This window comes from Aplysia californica, unplaced genomic scaffold (genome assembly GCF_000002075.1).
Source record: "Aplysia californica isolate F4 #8 unplaced genomic scaffold, AplCal3.0 scaffold00367, whole genome shotgun sequence".
NCBI classification, from domain to species: Eukaryota; Metazoa; Mollusca; class Gastropoda; order Aplysiida; family Aplysiidae; genus Aplysia; species Aplysia californica.
The window spans coordinates 485,502-508,896 of NW_004797637.1; the positions used below are offsets into that span (position 1 = coordinate 485,502).

Consider the following 23,395-nt stretch of genomic DNA (forward strand, 5'->3'; position numbering starts at 1 on the left):
CGCCGCGGATTCTAACACCGATTCCTTCTATTCTAATACACAGTAGGCCTCAATAGTCTTATAAATAACACAGATACACACAGAACAGCACTGAGAATAACTGAGTTGTAGAGATAAGTTTCAGGTTTAGTTTATTTAATGGGATGGGTGAAGGCCATTTCACATCCTGAACGGCACAGCAAACAAAAGTTTAATAAAAATGGAGTGTCTACGTACACGGTAACCGGGCACGTTGTCTCAGTATCTATGTACACGGTAACCGGGTCGTTAGTTTCGGGGGCCCCTTGAGCTAGGTTCATGGTAAATGCTTCACTCCCTTCATGACGTTGAATTCTTTCATTTTTTCCCCGCTTTCCTGTTGTATTTATTTGTATCCAGGTTCACATACAATTTTGAATCCAAATAATGGGACACACCCATCTTGTTTCCTCATAGACAACTGTGAACCCAAATAATGCAACACACTCAAGGAGTGTATACACTGTATCAGCCAGTCCCTCTAGTTCTCCATACGGGTAGTTAACAGCATAGTACTCCCTTTCTCCATCCCGTAAACCTAGGAGTGTTATTTACCAAATAAAAGCTCAGCATCTCCTCTGTAACCCGCAGTTTGAAACCAGTTTCTATCTCGTTTTATACTCCCTTGGGATACATTTTTTGGATTTAAAAGAGAATTTTAATAATTCGAACCAACAATTTTTGTTTTAACCTTCATATTTCTTTTCATAAATCTATTCTCTCCATTGTGGTGAAAAATCTCCGGGTACGAGCTAAATTTCCATGAACTAGCGCACTTTATGTGACTAGTCTAGTGCAACGCTCGGTGCAAAGAAAAACTCTGTGAAGCGGGAACTTGCCGTCTGACTTTCTTGTGTGTTTATAATTATAGAGCCTTTTAACATCAACGATGGAACACTCTTATAACATCCACTTTGAGAATTTAAACAAGTTGTGTCGTACTTGTGGTGGAAGAAGTGTAAAAACTAAAGTTTCTAAGCAGCGTCGATTTTTGTGTAAAAACTTTAAGTCTGACTTATTGCAATATTATAGACTGAACATTGACAACGACGCAGCCGACAAGCATTCCAACACTCTGTGCAGGAAATGTGGCTCGCGAATATACACACTACGGAAGCAAATTACAAATGCGGCTTTGAAGGCCGCACAGAAATGTGTTGAAGACAGTGCCTATGTTTGGTCCGCTTAAGACGCAAGCATAAGCATTAACGAGTGCTCTGTGTGTGCTCACTGTGTTAAACTTAGCAAAGGGTGCATTAAAGAGCGCATTCCTTTGCTTACGGAAGGACACGAGTTGCGTTCTCCGTCCCCCGCTCGTATGGCAGTGGAGTCTGCGAGCATAACGGATACCCCCACCCCTGATGTTTTCTCTTTAAGCACAGGCGATGGTGCTCAGCCCTTTACCACTCAATCCATTGACAGCACATTTACACATACAGACGAAGACTCATTTTACATTTCACCAGAAACTCATATTTTGACATCCACACCTAAAACGAAGACGAAACAGTTCAGACAGTACCAGCTTCCCATTAGTCAAACATGAAACGACATTTCATTAGAGTCAACACTTTTGAAATCTGACACAGAGCCACTCACGCCGTTAGAATGAAAAGTTGCTACACATCTGATCAGACGAAAGCTTAACTCATCTCAGACGAAAGGACGGTTGAGATTCAAAACAAAAGGACAGCCATTACTGTTTCAAAGGATAGTCACACACAGAATATCATCTGACTTATCAAGCTCACCGACAAGAAAACGAAGAACAAATATAATTAACAAAGTCAGGCAGTCAGTTGCTGGTAGAAGTAAAAGTGACATAGAAGTGCAGCATGCGTCTGACCTAAAGAGACAGAGAGGAAAAGTCAGACGCAATATTTTACACAAAAGTGGGACACGGGAAAAAGTAGTTATAGGGGCAAAGTTTGCTCTTGCCATAAAAGAAACCCTGGGGTTGACATGGCATCAGGATAGACAGAGGCGTACATCGTGGAGGAATGTTGGCGTCTGTATCCCGAGCGAAAACCAGGACAGGAAAATCTATAAAGACATTGTTTCAGGTAGTGTAGAAATAGAGAAAATCAAAGTCCACTCTGAGGCGGGAACAAGCCGCTCGCCAGAGGAACCACTGGCCACTGTCCCCGACCTTCAGGAATTTAAATCTTCCGTCTCATAGATAGTAGTATGTTTATCAAATTATTGACTATAGTAACATCAATTCAGCTGTGAAGGTCTTCGATCTCATGTGAAATGTACTGGTGCGTTGGCTGGACTCAACAGTTTTCCCACTCATTGTGTGCATTAATTAACAATAGCAGCAAGACATTTTGGTCGTACATCATAAACGTAAGTGTGTTTGAAAGTTCAAAGTCTGACTGTGAGCTGAAAATGAAGACTGTAACAATCTGTCAGTCCGTTTATTTTTAATTATTTTTTTAAAAACATGTTTGTTTGTAATAATCAATCTATGATGAAAGCCACATTCCCCCTCTTTTAAACAACACTTTCTTTTACTTCTCCGTGATAAAAATTATACTGTCGTAAACTACACCTTCGTCTTCATGTGATCATTTGGTTGTTGTTTCATTGACTTTCTAAGCTTTCATAAGAACTGGTGTTGTTTTATGTGTACAAAACATAACATTGCGGGGGAGCCGCTGACCGCGAGGCCGAGCACCCGCAGGTAGCGTGACCGGGGCGTGACCTCGTCTCGGAGGTCAGGTCGGCCGACAACTAAGTGATCCTGAGTGGAACAGCCGTGTGTAACGTAACTAGCCTGTGAGATGGTCTACAGATTTTCTCTTTTCCTTAAGATGTAGATCTAGGTGAAGTGTGTATACGCCAAAATTGATTTTAAAAGATATTCCTTTTGTGTTATTTCAACTGTATTTTGTTAAAATTTAGATTGTAACACAATGTGGTCTTATTAAGTTTTATTAACTTAAATTGGAGAAATCCAATACCATGACTTAAATGGCAGAAATATGAATGACTTAAATTTGGGTGTATAGAATCTATATAATAATATGTGGATGGCAGGGTACAGCACCTCAAGCTTCATTTTAATCAATACACTGCTGTAAGTAGGCCTGTTCTTTATAAATATGAAAAGATGATGATGAAGACAATGGGATATCAAAGAAATCTGGGTGGAGTTAGTCTTAGTAAAGCTATTCAAATGAATCAAGCTGGCATGGCTTTATCTGTAGATGGCTATTATGACAGAAAACATTTTGACAAAGAATATAATGCAGCAGAATTCAACTTCAGTAATGTTTTCTCATGGAAACACTTGTTGTTATTGAATATGAAGACTTTTTCTTCTATAGTTATAGAGGAAAACTTAAATGTTGTTGCTTGTTAAGTGATGTTTTTTTTCATACTTTAACATTTTTTTTCCAGAGCTGCAGTCAAGAAATACACAAAAGTGCAAGATACATCACGTGAAAACCAGGTCTGTGCTTTATTGTGCTGTTTTGTTTTGGTTTTTTTTTTATTTTTTATTAAGAAGTTTTTCCCTTTAGTTTGTCTTTTTTCTCTATGTAGATTCCTGATTTTTTTTTCTTATTCACGTCTGTTTTGTTATGGATTACGGATCTCTTTCTGTCTCTTCTATTTTGCTGTTGGCCCTCAAATGAAGTTTTTGTCCTCAGCTGTTACACAGTGGTTGAGTTATTTGCTGGCTGACTCAACCATCAAGATAGCCCAAGCCCAGAACTATCTGACAAGCTTTTAATTCTATGTTACACACATAAATCAAAATTGATTCTGATTATGGTCATGAAATTCAGTATGACAGTAATAAAATAATCATCTGGAGAGAAGGAAATAATGGATGGCTCTTAATTTTTATAAACAAAAGAAAAAAAAGACAACAATTATACAATGTGGTAAAAGAAGAGAAAAATTGACCTTTGAGCACTGGTTTGTCATCTCATACATTAAAAATTTCTTTTTGTACAAAAGATTTAAAAATTAGAATGAAAGATTTTTATTACCTTCACTGTTACCTCTCAGACACACTCTTAACTTCCATAAATAAACATGTTTTTCTTGTGATTCAACACAGAAGCCTTGTTGGTAGATGGTATATGGTTGCATTTCCATCTGTGAATGTGTAAACACTGAAGTCTAGCTAGTAGTGTGAGGGTAGCTGTCAATTGAAACAATTTTCTTTTTCTTTAACTTTCAGTTGAACTGATTAATTGAAACATTTAATTATAATGTGCTCATTAGTTCAACAGACAGTGAAATTATTGTGCTATTTATTGGGTGTTTTTCATCACAAGTTGTATTTTAAGCTTTTGGCTGTAAATGTGCTTTCCATGCATACGCCTGTGTGTTGTCCTCCTTTCTTTGCTTCTCATAAGATACATTGAAGGTTGTGTTTCAATACAGCCTACATCTGCTCACTTTTTGCCTTTAGTTCCTGCTTTTCTCCTCTTCACTTTTACAATAAATGATGCATAATTGTACCATCTCACCATTATTGTTGCTAAGCAAACTGAGGTCGTGGGTGGTTGGCGGGTGCTCTGGTTTGGTTTGCTGCTTCTTTCCTATCAAACATCTTGTGTCCTTATTTCTCTTTCTTTTTCATGTTTGTTACTCTCTTGCAACACCTCTGATCTTCGTCACTTATATGACCGCATTATGTTGCAAGTGCTGTAAAACTCTTTCTAAGACTAAAAACTAAAAAAACTGAGACCAAAGAAATGTGTAGTTTTGTTGTGACGATGTTTGTCTCTAATTCTGAAGCGCAGTTTCTTATTTTGTTGTTTCACAATGAACTGATGGGGAGTTTGACATATCTCTGTACTGTTTCATTTTTTAAGTGTGGAAGTCAATGTGTGACTTTGTCAGTTGTCAGGCTCACAATTTATGAAAAAGGGACTGCTTCTACATCGAAGTGTTTTAGTTTCCTTTATCAAATGAATGGCACTGTTTTTCTATAAGCATTGCGAGTTGTGCTTTTAAAAATGTTCAATGTTGCTGATGTCCTTTTATTATTAGAATAAAAGATGGAATATGTTCTTACACAAACTAGAATGTCGAATGACAAATGAGTCCAAAAAATTTTACGTATCATGTGTTGAAGAACACAAATTACACTGAGTGGGTTGGCTTTGTAAATATTAATTGAATCCTAAGTTGTTGTTTTTTTACACCAGATTTGAGGGCATAAAGCAGAATCTGTAGCACCAAATATATATTTTGCACTTATTATAAGCTTTTAAGTAAAAAAACTTCAATCATGCATCTCAAAACAACAGACCATTTTAAGAGTACCCCATGAGTAAGCAAAGTAAGGTGTAAGCGGGACTCAAACTGAGGGTTGTTTGGAGAGATTCTGACCTTTTATTTGATAGGCAGCACTCCAACATTAACAGAATACTGAAAGGAGAGATTGTGATCTAAATTTTGCGTTAAGTCTGGACATCCATTGACTTATTAATCGCCTGGCAGTGTAAGAGAGGACAAACCACCCATGACTTAATATGCTTCTAGGAGAGGGAAACTTAACAGTTATTAGTAAAAGATTGCTTTATGGATATAGATTTATCATATGCCATTGTTTGTCTTGTTACATGACTGTCGACTGTTATGTTGTCCTGAGACCATCCTTATGTCATTTTGAAATGTCTTCAAATCTTTCCCTTTTTACTTTAGGATACTGCCATAAGCTCCTCCGATGAAGACAGCGAGGAAGAGGTGCCAGTTTTGAAACAACTGATGTTGGAGATTGGAGTTGAAGAGAAACCGCCTGAGTCTGAAGAAGAGAGTGATAGTGATGATGGTGAAGAGCAGGAGGAGGATATTGGTACTGAAGTTGATAATGAAGAGGAAGAGGAGGAGGATGATTCAGATGCCGAAAGTGACCATGAAGGAGAGGATTTAGCAGAGGATGGAGAAGCTGATTCAGGGGACACAGATAATAATGATGAAGACCAGAATTCCAGTTTTAATTTGTCTGAGAAAGACGAGGAGGACAGTGATGCAGATCGTAATAATTTGAAACACTCAGATTGTGAGGATGAAAAGCACACTGATGAAATAGGTTTGTATTTCATTTTAACAAATTCTTTTTAGTCACTTGAAGCTAGGCATTTTCTAGCAGGTACAAAAAATATGGGTATTTTTAAAAAATACTGTACACTTTTTTCAAACTTATTGTGTTTAAAAAAAGTAAAACTACTAAGAATGAAGTCAGAATAAACATGAATTATTCCTTGTGCTTCTAGAATAAAAATTATGTCCCCTTCTTTGTAACCAGTTCAACGTTAACGTCAGTAGGGTTGATTTTTTTCTGGAACAGAGTCATTATATCCGCAAATTGAGTATGAAAGCATCTGTCATGTACCTCACTGTGTACCTCAGGTGTGGCCATACCCTGGTGTCATCGCTTCGAAAACACTGACAACATGGTCTTTTGTGCTTTCATATCTTGACTATTGTTGTTCTCTTTTGTCTGGCTTTTCTGAAGAAACCAAACTCCAGTGTATTCTGACTGATCAGTGCTGTGCTATAAGACGAGTGTAAAAAGATATCATAACATGGTTATGTCACTGCATACCACATAAAGTTAGATGGTCTTCAAACTGGAATTGTTTATTTATTAATTTGAAGGTGCAATATGCCACTTTCTATGCTATAATCATGGAAATTCTTGCCCTCTGACACCTTGATAAGCAGATCATACCTGTCAGAAGTTGCATATACAATGATGTGGAGAAGGCACAATTACACTTTCTGTTCCTCCGTGATGGACACCCTTCCAGTGGAATTACTGTCTACTCATTGCTTAAAGTTAGAGACCTTCAAACAAAGGTTGAAAGGAAGCTTTCTTCATAAACACTTTTTTTGCAATTACTAGTTTTTCTCATCTTGTCTTTGTGGAATAAGGTTACATGTGCATGTCTGAACGTCAGAGAGAATAATAAAAGTGCCTACTTTAGTGTGTGCAGTAACAGTTGAAGGGGTGTGTGTGGTAATACCTGTAGTATGTTTGTATGGCTCTTTTCGTCTATGCAGACGGTCAATTTAGCTTAAGATGGTCTCAAGGTTGTCTTCATGCAGCTTCTTTCATGGCTAATTCTTCCTATGTTTGAAGCGCAGATTCTGTCGTGGTGCTTGCATATCAGTGTCGTAGATCGAAGCTCTGTATTTCCGCTTTTTTCCTTTCGTCTTTGGCGCTTCTCTGCCTGGTTGTTTCTAAGGCTGTTCTGTAGCATTTTAGTTCTTTCATTTGTAATTTTCCTCCCTGTTTTCCGGTCCTCGGCTATTTTTTCCCAGATGTTAAAATCTACTCCAAGCTTAGATAAGCTGTTTTTGCAGGTGTCTTTGTACCTCAATTTTGGTCTTCCTCTTTGTCTCTTTCCCTGGGCAAGTTCTCCATAGAGAAGTTGCTTCGGAATCCGGTTGTCATCCATTCTCTTGACATGGCCAAGCCATCTCAATCTTTTTAAACACAGGATAGTTGTCATGCTCTGGAGGTTTGCCTGTGCCAACACTTCAACATTTGTAACCTTGTCACGCCACGAAATGCCTAAGATCTTGCGGCAGCATCTGAGATGGGAAATGTCAAGGCGCTTTTCTTGTCTTCTGTATAAGGTCCATGCTTCAGATCCATAAAGGAGTGTGCTGAGGACACATGCTTCGTAAATCTTGATCTTTGTTTTGATGGTTAATCTTTTGTTTTCCCATGCTCGTTTTGTCAGCTTTCCAAAAGTTGTTGCTGCTTTCCCTATCCTGATGTTGATCTCATAATCAAATGATGTTGTAGAGCTGATGGTAGACCCCAGGTAACAGAAGTTGTCCACTGTCTTAAGTTCTTTGTCATTCAGCCATATATGGCTCTGCTCTGCACCTTCTTGGGTAAGGATGACTGTTTTCTTAACACTGATGACCAAGCTAAAGACCTTGCATGCTGTTGATAGGCGGTCCATCATTGTTTGTAGGGTTGATTCACTGTGAGCAACAAGAGCAGCATCAACGGCGAAGAGAAGGTCTCGTACTGTTGTTTTGTTAATCTTGGTCTTGGCCTTGAGTCGAGCAAGATTGAAGAGCAACCCATCGGTTGTCCAGTGGAGGAAGACATCCCCTGGTGACTCTTTGAATGCGTATTGCAGTAGGACAGCAAAAAAAGTGCTAAAAAGAGTTGGTGCTAAGACACAACCTTGCTTTACTCCGATATTGATGTTGAAACTGTTTAATGTTGAACCGTCAAGCTGAATGGTGGCTTTCATATCTTCGTGGAATGAGATGATGAGCTGTAAGCAGTATTGGGGGACAGCCAATTTTTCCAAGCACCATGTACAGTCCTGATCTACTGACTGTATCAAAAGCCTTTGTCAGATCGACGAACGCAGTATGTAATGGCAGTCGTTGCTCCCTGCATTTTTCTTGTAGCTGATGAATAGAAAAGATCATGTCCATTGTTGAGCGGTTTGATCTGAAACCGCATTGGCTCTCTGGTAGGACTCTTCCTGCTAGTTTCTGAAGTCGCTTCAGGATGATCCTAGCGAAAGCTTTTTCAGTGACGCTTAGCTGTGAAATACCTCTGTAGTTCTTGCAATCTCTTCTGTCCCCTTTGTTTTTGTAGAGTGTGGTGAATTTGGCATCTCTCATGTCATGTTGAATTTCTGCTTTCAGCCAACAAGTCGTTAGTAGCTTGTAGAGATATGAGAGGAGAGTCTCTTTGTTCTCTTTCAGTACTTCAGCAGGTATGTTGTCATTTCTTGCTGCTTTTCTGCAAGCGAGTTCATCGATTGCAGAGGAGAGTTCTTCTTCTGTTGGTGTTGTATCATGTTCTGACATTTCGGAGAGCTGAGGAATGGCTTCATGTAGCTTTCTATCAACATGTCGCTCCTCTGAGTATAAGTCTGAATAATGTTCCACCAATCTTTCCATTTGTTTCTTCTTGTCTGTCAGCTGTTCACCTGTCGCAGACTTTAGAGGTGATTATGTTTGTACTGTGTGTGATTATATGTTCAATAAGATGTGTTGCTGTAATTGTAAATCCAAATGAACAGTGTACTAGTTTGATTCACTGATAATTTGTTTTTGACACATTGTGACTTTTGACTAGCTTTCTTGAAACAATGCATTGGAGAGATTTGTACTCTAAGAATAATCTTGTTTTTTCTTCTTTGATGTCTAGGACCAAAGGAAATCGATGAAGCAGAGGATGAAAGTGATGAAGAACAAGAGGAAGATGATTTATGTCTTAAAGAATCTGGTATGCAACGATTTGTCTGTGTTTGTCCTGTATAGCATAGTCGCAATATAATCTAAATTTTGGCATTTACTTTTTCTTCCTTGATTTTTGTTACATATTTACATTTGCACGTTTTCTTAATCTAGGTTGGCCATGACTGGCAGGATAAAGGTAGCCCACCTCCTAAATTACCTAATTTGTATTGATGGGGTTACAAACATGTGCACTTACAATTATAATAGTAGCTCACTGCACATGATGCATCTCCTTGTTTCTGTTAAATGTTCACGCATGTAAGATGAAGATATTGTTTCTAAACTTTCAGATCCTTTCACAAAGCACTTTGAAGAAGAGCACGACATTGAGCGTATCACTGAGGGCAATTCTGTCAAGTGGAAAAAGTCTGCTGTGAAGGTAGAATGTGAAACAAAGGACGGGTTGGTCTGTGCACCTGTTTCTTTATCTGTTTTGTTTGTTTTTTGTCAGCCAGCAGTGACTTTTATAGAGGTGCAGCCGAGTTCATTTGGGGGGGTAAACACACTAATTCAAGTTTTTTAATGGATTTGGGCTGAGGTATTTTCTTCAACACTTTGCCACAACAGGACGCCGATTGGCGACCGTAAGAAGCCACCTCTGGACGCTGATCGGTAATAGTGTAATATCACAACAAAAATGTGGGAATGATCTTCTTTTAGACATACACATTTCTTTAAGTTATAACTTCCTTTCTGAATAGTAATGTGTGGCCTTTGAGTGCAGAAATCAGTTTTTTACAACAATTAGAGTGTAAATGTTTGAAAAATGTATAGTTGATCTAGCATGAGTGCTGCTTTAGTGTTGACACGATGAGGATTTGGGTGGCAGATGTAATAAATCTAGTTTTTAGTTTCAGCTCTGATTCGTATTTTAATGATCATGCTATCATCACATTCAATTTTTTCAAGTGTTTTGAAAATTTATATTTTTTGCCGAGATATGGCTATGCGCTCTGCATGGGTAAAAAGTGTTAATGAAGCTGCACTGTAAAAAAAATTAGTCCCAAAAAATTAGTCCCTTTTCAGGTTAAAGATGAATAAACTAATAATGTTTACTGGTATCAGCCTTTTCGCCATTGTACATTGTAAATGGTGTTAATTTTTTTCTGATTTTTGTGTTGTTGAATGTTTTTCTCTGAAGATTATGTTACAGACACTTTCTTCTGTTATTGACAAAGAAACTCTACTGTGAAAACTACTACAATGTTTCTTTTCATGCCTGAAGGTACCTGGCCTTGGAGCCAGTACGCTGATGTATCAAGATGCTGACCTATTGGCTGACGTGAATGCTGACTCAGATTTGAAGAAATTGCACGTATGTTGTTTAACTTGTATTCTTTTAGGTTGTCAATAATCCTTTTGGTTGATGAAAAGAAAAAGACTACTGTACACTAGAAGGGTATGAAGTCCCTAATGTTAGTGGTAGGTCAGATGCCTCAGAAGAGAAGCATAAAAGATAAAGAGAGATATAACCAGGTGGAAGCAAAGGGACTGATGTGAACAATAGCCTTCATACACTGTATATTTAAGCAGTGGGGTATGTGGTTTTCCTCCTCGTCAAGATGCCCTGCCATGCTACCAATAAGCATAGCTGTCTCCCTTAGGCACCTCCTTGTTCATGCACAAACACAGGATAAGTAAGAAGAAAAGCCTGTCAAAGACTAGAGCAGGGCAGGAGGAAAAGATTCCGAGGCCATGTGACTGGTTTAGGTGTGAATAGGGTAGAACAGGATGACTGATTTAGGTGTGAGTAGACTCTTTTGGATGAGAGATGTGACGAGACAGATTTGGATGTGAATAGGGTATATGTGTTGTGAGGGGGTGAAAGCTGAGGGGCAGTTTCTCTGGCAGTATCTGGTGTCTGCCAGGAGCATTTTGTTTGAAAACTCACAAGACCAATCACAGAGTAATGGATGGGGTCTTTTTCATCTCCTAAACAACCACATTTTGTATGCCTCACAAGTTTGTCTTTATTGCTACAACTAATTTTGTGTGTGTGTGTTCGTTTTCTATTTTTTACTTGTTTCGTACATCATAGTCATAGCATCTAGAATCCATTCTAAAAATCTCGCCCCACCCTCAACACGTTATGGAGAATTCTGTGCATCTCCTGGCTGATCAGAATGTTTTGAATACGTTATTGAAGTCTCGGGATTGTTTTGGTCAGAGGAAATTGTGCTCTCATAACTCAAGAATCTGTACAAATTTATTCTTCTCGACTTAATACAGGGTAAATTTTCAGAAAGGAACATGTTTCATATTGTTTCTGTTGTGGTAGGTTCCTGCTCTATGCAGGTTTGATTCATACCATTTTGTCATGGGGGTGAGTTCCCACCTTAAATAGGCTGGTGGAACTATGTTTTTGGTCTTTGGGACTTTTTTGACAATGTGTTTTATCATTTATATACATCTCAGTGATTGGGGTATTTATATTCGTTCTGGAATAAAAACAAAAACAAAAACAAAACAAAGTTCATAGTTCCAACTTCCAAACATATGTGAAGTGTATGGAAAGGGGATGGACCACTGCTGTAGTTGGTACAGATCATGTCATAGATGGAGGGTTCTCTGTTGTAGGGCACTTATCAGTGGTAGGCTCATCTTTTTTATCGCAGGTCAAGCAAAAACTGATTGATCAAATTGGAGTGGCCAATGCACAACATTGCAATGTGAATTCAGGTAAGTTTAAAATAGTTTTTCTAACATTTGTATTAGCCCTTTGTCTCCGATTTATTTTATTTTCATCCCTGCGACTGAATTTAATTTTGCTCAATCAAAATGGAGCACAGGGTCACGTACATAGTGGGCTATAATTTATCGCCACGTTAAGCTACAACAGTGTTTTGTGTCTCTTTAGGAAGGGAAATGAGATGAAGCAAAGTGCTGGGCCAAAATCTCTATCAAATTGTAATTCCAGGCAGTAAGACAAACCAGACAGAGAACAAACAGTGCAAAAAACTGTCAAATTTGCAAATTACCAACAAAGTAAAAATATAAAGTTGTAAGGAAATATTTTTATGCGCGATTTATTCAATCTACATTCACTTCTGAATGTGCATGTCACTTTTCATCGTAAAAAGATAATTATTCACAAAGGTTCTGCCAATTTTGTGCAATCAGCTAAGCTTAGAAACTGTTTCCATACAGCCACAAACTGGAACAATGTCCCATTGAAAACCAGGTCTTTTCATTCCAAATATCGACAAACCATTTGAACAAACACCCTTGGGAGAAAATCTAGCATCTGTGTATAGAATACTAGTCATACTATGAATGCACTGGGTCATTTTCTGTGTTTTTTGGAAGTAAACTATTGCGTTCTTATTTGTCAGTGACATCGGCCACTCTTTCGAACGTGACCATCTCACTTGATGGTGCTACCGGCCACATGGAGGGGCGGGGATATTATATGGGTGGTTGGCGGGTGCTCTTGTGTGGTTTGTTCTTTCTTTCCCATCAAATATCTTATCATCCATATCTCTCCTTTTTTTTTTCTTAAATATTTTTTTTATTACTCTCTCGTAACACCTCGAATCTTCAACACTGATATGACTTAACATGTTACAAGTGCAGCAAAACGCTTGCTAAAACAAAAGACAGGTTTGTCAAGTCATTAAGCAATGAACACTGCAGCAAACTAATCTTTGTTTGAAATGTTTGACATACAAAACAAAGAAATGATGGTACCTGTATTTCTCCATACCTTTTGAATATCTCTCATTTTATTCTTTCTTTCCTTTTCTCTTTAAGGAGCACTACGTCCACAACAACACAAGCTTTTTCAAGTGCTCAACTCGTATCAAGATTTGCTATTCCCAAAGCAGACCTTTCACAACACAGAGGAAATCAGGCTGGTCTATTGTCTTCATGCTCTCAACCATGTTTTGAAGTAAGATTTTCTGTTTAATGATATTAGCTCAGATAACCTTTATATGTTTTTTGCAAAACTTTCAACATGATATCAATTTTTCCACTAGTTACAAAACTAAAAGTGTTTTCTCTCCTCTTATTCCTCTCTGACCAAGAGTCACACTATGTCTGTCAACTATTTTTCTGTCTTGGAAAATTTCCCTCACTCTTTAAGTGGAGGTGGGTGGTTGGCGGGTGCTCTGGTGTGGTTTGCTTCTTCTTTCCTGTCAAACATCTATCGTCATTGTCTACCCGTCTTCTTTTTTATGTTTGTTACTCTCTTGTAACACCTCTAATCTTCTGGCGCTCATATGGCCTTATGCAGTTGCAAGCGCCGTAAAACCTCTACTAAAACTTTTTTTAAAACTTTAATTGGAGGTCACGGCCAATAGGTCGTAGCTCTTTACTCTCCCTCTGTGCACCTTTTGTGTTTTGCTTTTTTCCTAGCAGTAATTTACTGCTGTCCTGTCGATATGCTTTTTCATGCTCAAAACCAAGAAAATTCATTCTTTGTTCGGAGAGAGGGGGGAGAGTGAGCTATTGAAGGAATTTACAGAACCTATGTTCAGGCCTTTTCTGTCTCATTCATAGGTTTTCAGCCAACTGTTAATGAACATTTTAACATAGCTATTTTCAAGTAATTTATTAACCACTACTCTTTGGCTATACTTCAAGAGATGTATTTATCTTGTTTAGTTATGGTATTGTTTCTTGCTCTTCCTCCTTTGCCCAAAAAGTTATTTTCTTTATTCTTAGAGCAAGGAGTCGTGTAATGTCCCACAATGCGAAGATGAAAGCCAAAAAAAAGGCAGCTGATGAAGAGTGAGTTTGTGTGTTGTACAATCATGGAATTCCTTTGTTTGGCTATCACTGATAGTGCTGAGCAATCGAAATTGTTGCAGGTTGTGCCGGATAAATGTGACAGATTTTGTTGAGATTGAGAATTTTAAAAATATATATTGCTTGTTCCAAATCTGAAAGTTTGAAAGGGTTATTTGCTTGTGTTTATAAAAAGGCATAGACTTAAATTATATCTTTCATCTTACTTTTACTGTTAACATCTTTTGTTAAATGTCTTCCTACATAAATGTGTTTCATTGGAATTATACAATCTTGTCAGCTTTACTTGTGAAATTTATTAAGAAAAATTCACTTTTAAATGTCTCAGTTACTGCAGATTTAGTAAAATGGATGTCCATGTTTCCAGCTGTACAACAAACCATACTCTGAACAGTGTAGGAAATAATGAACTTTCTTTGAGGCTCTCACTAATTTTGTTGTTGAGTTTGTACAAATAGCCCACTTGTTTTTGTACATCCTGATGGTGTTGTCCCTTATTTTCCCCTCAGTGTGGAGTACAGAGATCAGGGCCTCACCCGGCCAAAGGTACTCATCCTGCTTCCCTACAGGGACCGAGCGCTCAAAGTGGTGAAAATGTTCATCACCCTTCTTTCTTCCTCCAAGGTGAGTTAAGAAAACTGATACTTTGCAAATGTTTCATGGTAGTGGTTCATTTAAACCTTTTGACATGATGATTTCACTTGTTATGTGGTGGGTGTAATCGTATGGTGAGAAAAGCTTTAAGATGTGACTCAAAGTGTAAGACTTCAAACTGTAGATCTATATTCTTTCTAATGCCAAGTTTACAACTGTATGCAAGTCACTTGATGGTTGCAAAAGCTCTAAGCTTTTTGTAGGCAGTGACTTCAAGAAAAGTCCGCTGTAGAATTTACGAACAAGTCCTTCACTGTAGACTTGCCCTTATAATAATTTTTCAAGTCTTTCCAGCTGTACTAAAGTCAGTCGGCAGCAGTAGCTGATGAACTCTTTGGGCTGCAAGACGCAAGAGCTGTGGGCCTAATTAAGAGAACAGTGTCACTTAACTAAAAGAAGAAGGGTAGACCACACCAGAGTGCTCAACAATTCTATCTCCTAAACTTGCTGAGCATCTGTATGAACAAATTTTACACAACAAAGATATTTTTTTCCTTTTTATACAATTTCATTATTTAAAATGACCTTATTTCTTTTTGCTTTTCTTTCTTCCCACAGGTTAAAGTCAGTAGTCTAAAGAGATTTGAGAGTGAATTCTCTGAACTGGAAAAATCTGGTCTTGCAGAGAAGTCATACAAACCAGGTATGGTGATCAGTGGTCACTTAGCAGCAGTAATTTCACTTTAGATAGATTTTACTAAAGTCTGAATATCATAAGTTGAACTATATAAGCCGGATTACAAACATTGCACATCGTTAGTGGATATCTCTAGCATGACTTCAGTTATTTCTATCCATATGTTGCTATTTATTTCCTTTCTGACCCTCATTTGAATTGAGAAACAAAGTATAATTTACATACCTTGTAGAGATACAAGTGGTTTTTTAAAGTATCTGCAGAGTTTTGTGGTAAAGTGACATATGCATCAAATTTGGATTTACCACCAAATTCTTTTGTCATTCTGTTATGACCACCAAAAAAAAGTTTCAAATGGTACAAAAGTATGTATTTGTTTGGTACAACGGACAAAGTGACACTCTAGTTTTTAATACATAATGGCAAAAAAAATTGACTTCTCTTTAGATATGTCATTATTTCTAAAATAGACAATAGATTTTTCGGGTGTTGTGAATTCAAGCCCACTGTGCAACGTTTTTAGATTGCAAATATTGTTTTTGTCAAAGTGGTTCAAGACATTTCACTACAAGCTTTTAATGTAATTCCTTGAAGATTTTAGTTCTTTCATGCATATACATAGAGCCCAATAAAACCCAGTTATTTTATTGCTAAGCCGCTTGGTATTTGATCACTTTTCTGGATAGAATGTCAAATTTTTCAGTTTATGTCTTGAACCAAACTCAATCCTCTTGATTGCATCCAGGAAGTTACCTGCGAGGTTACTGATGTACAAAGTCCATTGTGTGTTATTTCCTAAACAAGGAAATGACTTCACTTTGTTTAATGTAGTTAAATTTGCAAAGATCCCGCTTGTCAAGAATGCAATAGACTTTTTATTTTCTTATCAGCTGATGCAGCTCTTGTTATGAAAATCTAGACCTTAAATAAGTATGATACAGTGGAATGAGAAATCAGTTGCTGGTCAAGATATTTACTGCTATCTCAAACCTTACTAGTATCACTACAGTTCTCTGGCCCAAGTTTAATTTGATGATAGTGCAAGCCTTTCTTTTTTTGTGTGTGTGTTTGTGTATGTTGAAAGATTCATAAAGTGTACATCATCTCATCTTATTACCCATTAGATGACTTCAAGAAAACCTTTGAGGGTAACACAGATGACAACTTTCGAGTGGGCATGAGTCTGTCCAAGAACACATTGCATCTGTACAGTCCTTTCTATGAGTCAGACGTCATCCTCGCTTCACCACTAGGTCTCAGAGCCATCATTGGCCTAGAAGGGTAAGTGGAAAGTCAGGCTGTCTCCTACCTGAGGGACAATGAAGCTGGTCACTGTAGCACAGTTGGCTCTGAAGAAGCTAATCTAAGAGCAAGCAAAATCTTCTTGTCCATCTTAGTACAGTTCTTTTCAGCGCAGAGTTGCCCTTTGTGTCATGCTGTGCCTTCACACAAAAGTAGTGTTTTCAGTCATGAGAGTGAAATTTTCCATACCGTTACTGTCGACTTTGGGGTTGGAGAGCTGCATGCATATACTGATACTGTCAGCGTTAGGGCTGGCTGAGTTAAGTTTGCATTTCAGTTGTAGACACCGAATATTTTACCTCATACGGCACAAAAATACAAGACAAGACTTAAAAGTAGTGAGATATAAAATTTGGTTTTTACTACGAATTCTACAATTTTGTGGTCCCATTTTCACATTTAACAGGACAATGTCCTTTTTAACGAGTACATGATGCTGAATTTTATTGCAGGGTAGATTTAGTGTTGAGCCGTAAATCAATCTCATATTTGTCCTTTCATCTCAACTATAAGTAGAAAATGGACCAAGAGTACTTTTAGCTGAATCTCATCAAGATCTGTGGCTATGTTTTATTTTTAAAATGAAATTCGGTTATCAGTTCTTTTTCTTTTTCCTTTCTGCTATTTTTATTTTCAGCTTTGCAAATGACTTGAAATTCAATTCAATGCGTTCACCCATTTGCAATTTACACATTTATTGTTGGAGCAGAGCTGTCATTAGAAATATTCTTTTGTATTTTCTTTGATTAGGGACAAAAGCCGTGACTTTGACTTCTTATCATCCATTGAGGTGCTTCTCGTGGATCAGACAGACATTTTCCTGATGCAGAACTGGGATCACTTCGCAGTGAGTTTTGATACATGACATTATTGTCACAGGTGAATTTTTAAAAATAGCGTTTCCAACCAATTTTGCATCGGGTACAACAAATGTTTGAATTTATTGATTGAAATATCTTTTCAAAATCTTATGTCAGCATTCCTCTGTAGAGGAATCAACGGGAAGGTAAGCTGTAAAGATGTCACAATAAAACGCTGACTAATTGAAAATACTTTCTATGGATCAAAATAGCTACATGTGTCCCAGATTTTAACCCTTTGATTCTTAGTCACTATGAATAGCATATACAAGGCAGAACTAAGGAGGATATGGCTGTATTTGTATTGATATAGACGAACGTGAAAGATTCCTGCTTGACACGTAGTACCAGAATTCTCATTTAACATGTCAGGTTAGCCCCCGTGTCGCGACCTTGGTGCTTTCTTATCGTATCTCCTTTTTTAATAACAATGAAAACAGTTCATAACAAAGAGTGAGCCTCATAAAGAAGTCTCATTTTCACTGTTTAAAAAAAATGGAAATTCAATAAAAAGGCACTGAGGCCCCGATACCGTGCCGTTTTTGATGCACAAGCAGTGCTTGCATTTAATGCCCCTCACAACTAACTTGACTTTCTTCAAGGGTAGTCCTTTAAAAAAATATTAGGTTTCTGTTTGATGAATTTGTGATATTTTAAGAGCAGGCTGCTTACAAGACATTAGAGGATGATGTAAGCCCATCAGTTGGTACGTTCCCTTACTTCTATTCTGGACACTGCACTTTTTGTTCATAACACATTAATGAAATAAAAAGAGTTTTGCTCTGAGAATATATATATATATATATATATATATATATATATATATATATATAAAATATATAAAGTCATTCATTTGTTCTGTAGCTTTGAGATAGGCATACAGTTTATTTTAAAGAATCAAAGATCTTTCTCTTTCAGTCAGTAAAATTTGCTTTCTTTTTCTGAATTTTTTTACAGCATGTCCTCAAGCATCTACATTTGCAGCCTCGAGAATTTCATGGAGTCGATTTTTCAAGGGTCAGAATGTGGGCGATCAATGGATGGTGAGAATATTAGTTTTTTTGCGACCAACTACTGGTCAGTGGTTTCATACTGGTACCGATCAGCTATGACAGTGACCTCATCCTTGAACTAAAAGGAGCCAATAATGTCCATGTGACTCATTGCCATTCATGATGTGGCTTTAAGTGTATGAAGATTCAACTTCATCAGGCCTCAATGATCTCTTAATAACATAATTTTTAAACATCAGCATACCCGTTCAAATGAAAATAATATTTGTTGCTGAACCAAACATTTTTAATGAAGTGATCATCTTCCTTGTGCTTATTCAATAACCACTGGCACATTGTCCATCTTTCCTTTGCAATAGGTGGCTAATATATGCTGATGTGTCTGAATGCAGTACGCTTTTATTCCTAAATCACGTTTAACTATTCTGTAAACTGAGGTCTGGGAAATGTTCAATTCAGCACTGTGACACCTAGCTGACTAATTTTCTGTGCTCTCAACACGGAATCATCCACATGTGCAACATTCTTGTCGGTGAGAGCACCGAGAGGGCGCCCCAAAATGAGTTTTTCTCAGTGTAGTCTTTTTATGACCACTCTCAAGCTGGAGAATATGTGTGCCCAACAGGCTTTTTAACTTTCAGATTTAATTTTACAGTTTCTGGACTGTCGATCAATCCCTAAAAGAGCTCAGAAAGAGGCCCTAGCTGCCTTTAGGGATCCAGTTTTATGATAGGATTAAAAACGAGAGACTTTTCTGTCCTGTTTCACTCCACAGTGACAGCCGAATGCAGGATCAAAATATAGCATGCTATGTAATGTGCATAGTTCATTGAACTTCTGTTTAGTTTGAGGGACAAATTTTTAAACCATTGGACTTATGGAATATTTTGTGGTAGACAAGATTTTTTTAGAACAGCTAGTATTACAATTACCAGACAATGCATTGCTTTGCAAAAAAGGCAATCACCTCTTTGGCTAACTCCTTGCTGTTCTTTGAACAGAATAACTCACTGTTTATTTGTTATTGGTTGCTCAGCAAATGGGAGTGAAGATGTTAAATTTCTGAGTTCCTATTGTGTGGAATAGGTACTATCTAAACCAACAGTTTGAAATCTTTTTTGCTTTAGGAAGTATCACCATGAGTAACTATATTATGTTGTTTGAAGCAGTGCCGCCGATCAGAATGTCTTGTGCATGTGTGCTTTCCCCCTTTTTGTAAAAGTATCATGTTGGCAATTTCTTATTTCAGGAGCAAATTCTACAGACAGACTGTCATCTTTTCAAGCGTCATCCTCCCGGAAATTTTGACAGTTTTCAACAAATCGTGTCACAGTATCCTTTTACTTTGCTGAGTCAAGTTTTTTCCAGAGACAAAATTCTTGAAGTTCTTCATTTTGATGATGTGTTTGGATATTCTGGATATTCCATAAGTGTAATGGTACAGTCCTTGTGTACCATGCCAAAGTACATGATTTGATCATTTGCTTGTGCAGGAATGATCTATTGACAACTTTTTATGTCATGTCAGGTTCTGGCACCATTGTTTGTACAGCACATGCCATCAAAACTTGTCTCTTCTCTGTTATGGATGAGACCCCTGGAGGTCATATAATATACTGGTTACTACATCTTGGCAACTGAAAGTGAAATAAGGGCACACTTGTTGTATCTATCTGCCAGGGCAAAGCTCAGCATTTATCTTTACATAGATCAGAGCAAGCTCAGGTCAAGTGAAGTAAGAAAGAGTATTTACACAAATTGTTTATTGCTGTCTGAAAGGCCCCAGAAGGAAAGTAAGCCTTGTTCTCTTTATCTTGCCCACTGTTGAGACTTGGGGAAGAAAAACATTTCTATTCTCAAATGAGTTGTTTGTTTTTGGGGGTTGGTTGTTGTTTCTTTATAAAGCAATGATATTTATTCCTTAACATTGAACAGATTTTGCTGGGAAGGTGAAGGTTCACAGGGACACAGAAAAGGGAACAATTCAATCTAGTCTATATGATTCACCTCAGGTTTGGAATTTCCCGTTGCAATTTAAATATTGTACTATTGATCGTTACTATAATATAATATATGCGTTAATATGAAGTCCTCTGTGAACTTAGGAGTAAAGATTGGAGCCACATAAAAGAATTTACTGATAGGGATTGAGGTACCACACCTGTCTCAGTTAATTCCCCTTCTTGCCCCTAACCAGTATCCCTACCCTATCAAAGCCCAAGCTTGATATTACTTTTGACCTCATACTGTGGAGATATCCATTCTTACATTAAATGATTTGATCATGCAAGTATGAGAGAGTTGTTTGTGTATAAGAGTGGCCAAAGCTGGAGTCCTGATATTCTTGTTATTTGGGAAGGGTTTAAAAAAAAATATTTAAGAATCTGATTTTAGGTTACCCAGGGATTTTGTTTATCTTACTTTAAACTGAATTGTATGGCGTCCTGTTTTTCACTTCTTATCAATGATGTTTTAGATGCTGGACAGTATGTTGGTATTAATCATTCACCCTTCTCAGCAGTGTTGGTCACTGTAATGTAAATGTAAACAACTTTGTTTTAGACTCACTCCTAGTCGATCATTCTTTGTTAGAGAATTTAATCCGGAATTGAATATTGGTCTGTTCTATAAAGTCATCATAACTTGAAAAATAGAAGGCTCACGGCTTTCATGGGTTTTAAACCCCTTCATTGTACATTTTTAAGGGGATTCTTATATGAATTCACAATTATTATTTTTCTCTCTCTCAGAACTCTCTCTCACTCTCATATTTTTCCAGTTCTTCCACCGAGTGGCCTGTGACTCTTTGGATGGACTTTCACAGAGACAAGCAAAATTTGAATATTTGAAGAAAAAGGTAAAGGGAAATTACACCTTGTCGTGTTTTGTGGTCCTAACCTTTCTGCAACTTATGTTGTAAGGTGATAAAACTACTTTATGGAAAAGAGGACTTCGTAAAGGGGACTCTTTTTATATGGTAAGGGTGCCCATCATTGATGCATGTTGACATATATGCAATGTGATATTTATGTATTGTCTCATTGTTTAGAAGACTGTGATCACCAATCGACCAGGGTTATAAAAATTATCAATTTACAAAAGATTTATTGACTGGTCTAGAGGTCAGGTCAGCCTAGTGCTGCTACCATAATGACAGTAGATGGTACTACCTGCAGCTGTTCCTACTGCCTTGTAGGTGCATACGGGAGTATGAAAGGTTAAGGGAGTAAACCCTAAACAAATCCGGAGGGAGGGCCCCTTAGGCAGTCGACAGGGAGGAACGATCCAAACTGTCTTCTGGCAGCCCCTGCAACTTTACTGGTTCCAAAGTTGACCTTATCTCTCCTTTGGACTAAATCAGCTAAGTCGAGAGGGGGCTCGTGCAAATTGGGCAAGGCATGTTCTCCATACAGTCAGGCTCAGGCATTTAGCTTAATCAAGATTTCGAGATTTCTGGGAGGACGCTGCAAAAGAGCAAATACAGCGGATCAGACCCACAGTTCAACCACAGCTACAACAGCATTTATATGATTACAGAGAGGACACTCCATCCTTGAGGTGACGAGCAAGGGAAAAAACACGGGAGGTGGCAGTTTACGGGTTATAAGACATCCTTATTTGGCGAGACAGGATGTCGCCACGGGGCACCTTTGACGATGGGAGTGACTATTCAGTCGCACTGATCAGCTACCGCCCCGTCTCAAACTCGGCAGCCCCCAGTCAGTAAGGTGCTGATCCGCCACGTCTGTTTGCTTCTATGGGTGTATGGGGATAGGACAAAAACCGAAAGGCAGACGTTAAATCCAGCACCAGGCAAAAAAAGAGTAAAACTGACCCCATGGAAACTGGGAACCTGGAATGTTAGAACAATGACAACGGGATTGGACACTACAAACCTGGAGAAAACAGAGGACATCAGAAAGACAGTAATCATAGACAGGGAGCTCACACGACTCAATGTAGACATCACTGCCCTGCAAGAGACAAGACTTGCTAACTCTGGTACCATCAGGGAAAGAAACTACACATTCTTCTGGAAGGGTCTTGGGGAAGATGAGAGGAGAATCCATGATGTGTGCTTTGCAGTACACAACAGATTGTTGAACAAGATCAGCATCTCTCAAGGTATATGCGAGCGTATCACTGTCATGGAAATGGAAACCAGAACTGGAAAGGCTCACTTCATCAGCGCCTACGCCCCAATCCTAACAACAGAAAATGAGGAAAAAGACCAGTTTTACAAGGAACCTCAGGATGCAATCAACAACGTCCCAAAAGCAGACCAACTGTTTCTCATGGGCGACTTCAATGCAAGAGTAGGTACTGAAAACAAAGTATGGCCCACCTGCCTTGGACCTTTTGGGCTGGGAAAAATCAACGAGAATGGTCAGAGACTCTTAGAATTCTGCACAAATAACAACCGTTGCATCACTATCACCTTCTACAATGGCAAGGACAGACACAAGGTTTCTTGGTGCCATCCAAGATCAGGCCATTGGCATCAAATTGACTTCATCATCGTCAGGAAGAAAGATGTCAACATGGTAAAGCAAACAAGATCCGTCTACAGTGCAGACTGCAACACAGGCCACCTTTTGGTTACAGCTAAGGCAAAGATACTCACAAAGAAAACACCAAGAGCTGAAAAACAAAAGAAACCTAAGATCAACATAAGAAATACCAAAGACCCAGCGTTAAAGGCAAAATTTCAACAACATGTTAAAGAAGAGCTCCAACATCTAGATAGCTCATCCCCAGACAACATGTGAAATAGCATGAGATCAACAATTTATAATTCTGCGTCGATTACTTTTGGAATAGAAAGACCTTGCAAGGAGGACTGGGTTGAAGCCAGTGCATCAACACTCGCACCTCTACTCAAGAAAAAGCGTAAGATCCTGATAGAACAC

The 23,395-nt window shown here is 38.1% G+C and overlaps 1 protein-coding gene across 1 annotated transcript in view; it reads left to right on the plus strand.

Moving 5' to 3' along the window:
• Positions 1 to 23,395, plus strand: part of LOC101858287 (digestive organ expansion factor homolog) — a 34,970-nt gene that overhangs the window by 1,213 nt on the left and 10,362 nt on the right. The window contains exons 2-17 of the mRNA XM_005103306.3: positions 3,424 to 3,475; positions 5,689 to 6,076; positions 9,179 to 9,256; positions 9,561 to 9,649; positions 10,496 to 10,585; positions 11,886 to 11,949; positions 13,021 to 13,159; positions 13,936 to 14,001; positions 14,529 to 14,643; positions 15,232 to 15,316; positions 16,435 to 16,591; positions 17,363 to 17,459; positions 18,430 to 18,515; positions 19,735 to 19,817; positions 20,421 to 20,497; positions 21,265 to 21,342. Of these exons, the coding sequence (XP_005103363.1) occupies positions 3,424 to 3,475; positions 5,689 to 6,076; positions 9,179 to 9,256; positions 9,561 to 9,649; positions 10,496 to 10,585; positions 11,886 to 11,949; positions 13,021 to 13,159; positions 13,936 to 14,001; positions 14,529 to 14,643; positions 15,232 to 15,316; positions 16,435 to 16,591; positions 17,363 to 17,459; positions 18,430 to 18,515; positions 19,735 to 19,817; positions 20,421 to 20,497; positions 21,265 to 21,342 (1,744 nt within the window). The remainder of the gene's footprint in view (positions 1 to 3,423; positions 3,476 to 5,688; positions 6,077 to 9,178; positions 9,257 to 9,560; positions 9,650 to 10,495; positions 10,586 to 11,885; positions 11,950 to 13,020; positions 13,160 to 13,935; positions 14,002 to 14,528; positions 14,644 to 15,231; positions 15,317 to 16,434; positions 16,592 to 17,362; positions 17,460 to 18,429; positions 18,516 to 19,734; positions 19,818 to 20,420; positions 20,498 to 21,264; positions 21,343 to 23,395) is intronic.